We start from the raw sequence: 5,534 nt of genomic DNA, 5'->3' as shown, positions 1-5,534 counted from the left end.
ATTATTATTATGATTCACCTCCTGTAACTTGGCTGCATCCCCAAACATTCCTATAAATATTAGTAGGATAACAGGGTGAATAATACTAAAATCTTGTCCTAGCTTTTGGTTTTTATGTGCCACCAAAAGTTTATCAGTGGCCCCCCATCTCCTTACCCGTTTGATCTCTTTTTGGATGAGCCCCTGCTCAGCGTTTCTATACACCATTGGTGGCTTGAATCCACTCTGTCAGTATCAACTGCAACATGTCTTTCCCTAAATTATATTTMGAAAAATATGTACGTAACAACTTGAATTGTAATCTACCTGGTCTTTTGCTCTAGTATTAACTTTCCTACTGTTTGAAAAGCAGGAGAGGACCGTGTGGTTATTACGTCTTTCAGTTGTGTTACGGGTATTGATCGGTGTGCCACATTTAAAAAGGAGAGTGGGAACTGGCGTATTGATCAGGCAACCCGGGGTCACCCCGCTTCTGCCGGCGCAACTTGTTGRCCCCTGTAGCCCCACCGCCGCTCGGTGGTGAGAAACAGGCGTCTTGGGAGTATATTCACTTCGACGTGATTGTGAATCATCCGGGATTAGATATTTCGATCAAAAATATAGATTACATTTTTACCTTACAACAGTGTGTCTAAATGTCAGTGTCCTCAAAGCTGTTACTGAAGTATTGGGTTCATAAGGAGTCAAAATGCTCTTGTCTGTTTCTACATTAAATGAAGTTATCTTCTATTTTTTTCACCCCTTTGCAAATTCTTTTCTGAAATTAGTCCCTTCCTACTTCCATTTCATGCCAGCAAACAAGCCTCTCCATGAGCTTTAAACCATGGCAAAAGTTCACTTTTAGTTGAACTCAAAAATTTGAATGCATTTGAGTCTCGATCGATGTGGCAAGATCTTCAATCTCGCATATAATTCAATATTACTGTAAGAAATTACTGAAAACTCAACTTTCATTTACATTTTTAACCACCTAACTCTTAATTAGTTAGTGTGATCAGATAATGAGTTCTGATCCAACAAGATGAACTGTGATGGGTATTCTGCTGTTAAAATTATTTTTATTCGAGTSGTTCCTACTCATTAATTTTCTTGCAGCAGACTGTGAGTAAGTTGTAGAAGAGTGCTGTAAACCCCCGGTTGTCAAAGGTTGTGCAAAACGTCCAAAAACAATAAAAAGACGAAATGGTTAAACACTTTTTRGCAGGAGGGAGTCGGTAAGAAGCCTCTTTCGGCAAACCATTACGTATCCTAAAAAAGTTAAGTAGAAAACCTCTAAAATAACAAAAGTACCAAATGGAAAAGGGGCGAAACGCCGCSTGGCAAACTTCAAACCCCATAAGGCGGGCACAAATCGACCGTAACTACAAAGGCACGAAACGACAAAGGGGCGAAGTGACCAGTGTATTTTTTCCCCCCAGCTTCAAGCAATGAGCAGTGGAGCTGTCCGTGGTGCTGAGTCTGTTAGGACCCGTGAAACTCTTTTAAACAACCTGCGTGTCTGTCTACAATGACGGTGTGAGGTCTGTTGTTTGAAACTGTTGAATGTGAAACGTGGATGTTGTGAAATAATTGCCTCACCGGCCAGCCGCAGAGCAGACATCCGCTGAAAYTCGGGCTCCTGCAGCCACTTCCACATCCTCCTGAACGTCTCCCGGCCCGACTTGAGCTTACTCCACGGTTTGGGGTTCCGCAGCAGGTCCGACAGGGTCCCCTGCGACCGGCTCAAGATCCGCTGGGCAAAAATAGCCTGCGGGATAGAGTATCGCTTCAACTCGGCCGTTATCCTTTGAGCCACCTCCTTCGTGTTGATTTCCTCCGCCTGTATGCCCGACCCTGACACTCCCTGACCGGCGACGTGACCGTGCCTCTCCCGATCGGCCATCATCACAGCACCGTTTGCCTGGGAATGAAGGTGGCTGTGCGGGTGGTGGTGCATCCCATTGAGGTTGGAGATCAAGCCGTGGCCGTGTCCACCTAAACTTCTGGCCAGGTGCTCCTGGTCGCTTCGAGACAGCATGGAGGCGTGGGACTCGAACCCCGACACCGGCGACAGCATCTTGGTGTCGGTGGAGAGGTGCGTGCTGGGACCGTAGGCGGAGAGCGACTGCTGGGAGTTGTGCAGAGAACCGAGCCCGCCGGACAAGGGAGACAACGATCCATGACCCATGCCGGTGACGGACATCTCTTTTGGGTAGTGACTGTACAGGTTGCCCATGGACGTCAGCCCCCGGTGGTCCTCCCGCATCAGCGTGAAGCTCCCGCTGACGTTCCCGGCGGACAGTCGTTGGTGGGCGGCAGGGTGGTGGTGCGAGTGCGGGTGGTGAAACTTATCCGCCACTGTGGATATCGGAGGTAGGTGCTGCAGAGGGGTCAGCGTGGTGTATGTGTTACTAAGGCTCATCCCGGTCTCACACATGCTGATGGACGAATGRAGGTGTCCYGACAAGGCGGACGGGTCCGTCCGGTAGTCCCCGCCGGACCCTTCGAGAAGTGAGGCCATGCCGGACACCATGGCCGGTCGCCCACCCGGAGCGTGCGAGACCAGGTTCCGGGGTGTGGAGCTCGGGGACGGAGACGGCCGAGCGTGCGGAGAGCTCATGAGGTCCCCTGGTTGGGAGTGCGAGGAGACGCTGTGCAAGTTGTCCATGGTGAGCTCCATGGCTGAAGGAGAGTACGTTCCCTTCTCCCACCCTCCCACCCACACCCCTCTGTCTTTCACTCCGGCTGTTCTCTCACTCGTGTGCTCTCTTACCTTCTTTTCTTAGCCCTCCCGGAGAAATAAAATGATCAATCCATTTGAAGGCAAATCCATTGATTGTTGAAATTCACCGATCGATCCGGAGCTGCGAAGAGACCGGTTCTGTTCTGTACAGAACCGACGGGCTCTGTGTGCATTCATGTGCTTTGGAGCTCTCTCGGGCTGGATCTCGTCTCTGGTCCGACAGCGCTCCCACTAAGAGCGTATCAGAGGAAAGGGTGCGCGTCTCCGTGGATTTATAACGTGGCGCGCGCACGAGCAGAGGCTCTCCTAACAATCTGCCTCGCAGCGCTGGAGGAAGCTGCGAAACGCAATTAAGTTTTAGAGTCTGCGATATGAGATGTGCCCTTATTTTAAATATGAATATTATTACAAATGAGATTTTATTATTATTATTATTATTATTATTATTATTATTATTATTATTATTATTATTATTATTATTATTATTATTATTATTGCACACATCACTTTCACCATCAATGCACAGAGCATATTCTGACGCGGACTTCTCGTCTATGATTTGCTTTTATTTTTATTTCATATTTTTTTATTTTAAATCCAGTCTTTTCTGTTTCTCTTACTGATTACACGTTGTTTTCCCACGGACTGTATGGTTTTGCATTTATGCGCTCAGTGATAAACCTGATCGAAGTATTGACTGACGGAGATTAATGACGGGGCGCGGGCCGGTTAGCGGGGAGGGGAAGAGGGAGCAGGAGGTCACAAAGTTAGGATCCCCGACGCTTCCGTGCAGACCAATGAGAGCGCGGCCAGCGCCGCTGATTCTGTTTGAGAGACGGTCACTATAAATTTAGGGCAGGATAGTGTCTCCAGAAAACAATTAGGAGCATCTGTTGATTACTCCGCAGATACTCTTTACGTTGTGAGGCATTTAGAATAAAACGGCATGTGAAATGAAAACCCTCCGCGATAGTGCAGGGTTTGGAGTTTCGGCGCATGCAATACCACTACTACTACTACTATACTACTACTACTACTACTACTATACTACTACTACTACTACTACTATACTACTACTACTACTACTACTAATAATAATAATAATAATAATAATAATAATAATAATAATAATAATAATAATAATAATAATAATAATAATTAATTGGAAAATAAATAAATGACTTGCTCTGCAAATTCACAGTTAAACAGCACAGTAGTCAGTCCAGAGAATTATGTTTTAAAATCCGTCTCATTCAGATTAAGCCCGTTTATTATTGGTGTCGTGTGTGTTTGGTGTCATTTACTGACTCATCTCAAAGGTGGATGAGAAAAAAAAGCCCTCAGAGGCAATAAACCTCGTTTATTGCGTTTTTTTTCTAATTGTTTTTAATATTGCTCTCACGTGTAATGTGTCCGACCGTAATAAATTGCAAATCGAAAACAAAAATCAAGATGTGAAAGAAGAAGAGGGTGGGGGAACGCCGCACAAGCATGAGTTTTAGTCAGAGGATTAATAGAATTTCAATCTGAATCTTTTAATATAATCTTTTTTTAAAAAAAAAAGAAAAGAAAAAAACTCTCTAAACCACCCGTTTTTAAGAAAAAAAGGCTATTTCAAAGTCATCGTAATTTTAAATTACTGATTTATTTTAAAAATGAGATATTAATGTGTGCAGCAAACATTGTGTGTTTTTTATTATTATTTGTTGCGTATGCCATTAAAAATGTCTAAATTAACCCATTAATTGAGCTCCGACCTATAAAAAAATTAGCTAACTCACAAAAATAAAAATTAATTAATAATGATTTTTACCCGTGCTAAGCCAAAGCCTCTTTTTTTTTACTTTTAGCGACTCGGATTTTTTAAATTTATTCACTCCAGCAAAAGCAGGTTACTTTTAGCCAACAAATGCCAAGGATGTCTATGCAAAACATTTGTTTCCGGTTATCATAAAGCTGGAAGCTGTTTCCCCCTCCCAAAGTTCAGGTATTGATCAGCAGCGTTCGATGTATTGATCCTCGATCAGCCCACTGTTTCCTAAACACTGAGGCTTTTTGTGTGGGATCGTTTCAGCGGTTAGGCTTTGACCCGTATGGATGCTGGACACCAGGAATATGCTGGAAAAAATAAATGCCAGCTGCCCTGTTTTATTATCTGCAGAGCAGAAGGCCGTCAAGGGCTCCGCTCCATCTTGCTCCCAGAAAAGGTGGTAATAACATTTGTGTAGGCCTTAAATTCTTACATTGACGTGTTTTAGAACCACTTAGCCGAAATGCACCTATAATAAAAGAAAGAGGGTAAAATATAATGTTTTTCTTTAGCAGAACTTTTTTCCCCCTCTTATGTTTTTGGTTCGCACTTATAATTATCGCCTTTTTTCTAAAATGCCGGTGTTGTTCAGTTTTAGTCAGTACTACAAAAATATACAGCTGTCCTTTCTTTGTGGTTATATTTTCATTTATTTTTTCCTTTATTGAATTAGAAATCCTCAAAACATCAGAATTGTTACACTAGCAGCAAGTTAAATTATAACGAAATTATGATGTGCATGTAAATACATTTAGACTTGCATTCAGTATTGAAGTTTTATTTTATCTCATTCTTCCCTTACTATAATGCTTGTAGTTATGTGATAAAGAACATACTTGAGTCTCACTGCAGAAGAAGACAAATGGATAAATAAAAAAAGAGAATATTTTCCATAGTGCAAAACATGTTCAGGATATTTTCCCCCATGAGTTTGTAGGTGTAAATTTATGCATCCTGAAAAATATGGAAAAACAGCAGCAGAAGAAGAACAGTTTATATATA

The 5,534-nt window shown here is 42.9% G+C and overlaps 1 protein-coding gene across 2 annotated transcripts in view; it reads right to left on the bottom strand.

Annotated features, from left to right (window-relative positions):
* Positions 1-2,669, bottom strand: part of onecut3b (one cut homeobox 3b) — an 18,637-nt gene extending 15,968 nt beyond the window's left edge. For both annotated transcript variants that reach the window (XM_017309819.1, XM_008433867.2), the window contains exon 1: positions 1,579-2,669. In XM_017309819.1, the coding sequence (XP_017165308.1) occupies positions 1,579-2,659 (1,081 nt within the window). In that variant the 5' untranslated portion in view covers positions 2,660-2,669. The remainder of the gene's footprint in view (positions 1-1,578) is intronic.
* Between the last annotated feature and the right edge of the window lie 2,865 nt (positions 2,670-5,534).

This window comes from Poecilia reticulata, linkage group LG17 (assembly GCF_000633615.1).
Source record: "Poecilia reticulata strain Guanapo linkage group LG17, Guppy_female_1.0+MT, whole genome shotgun sequence".
NCBI classification, from domain to species: Eukaryota; Metazoa; Chordata; class Actinopteri; order Cyprinodontiformes; family Poeciliidae; genus Poecilia; species Poecilia reticulata.
The sequence above is the reverse complement of the archived record's forward strand: the minus strand, read 5'-3'. Positions and strand labels throughout refer to the sequence as shown.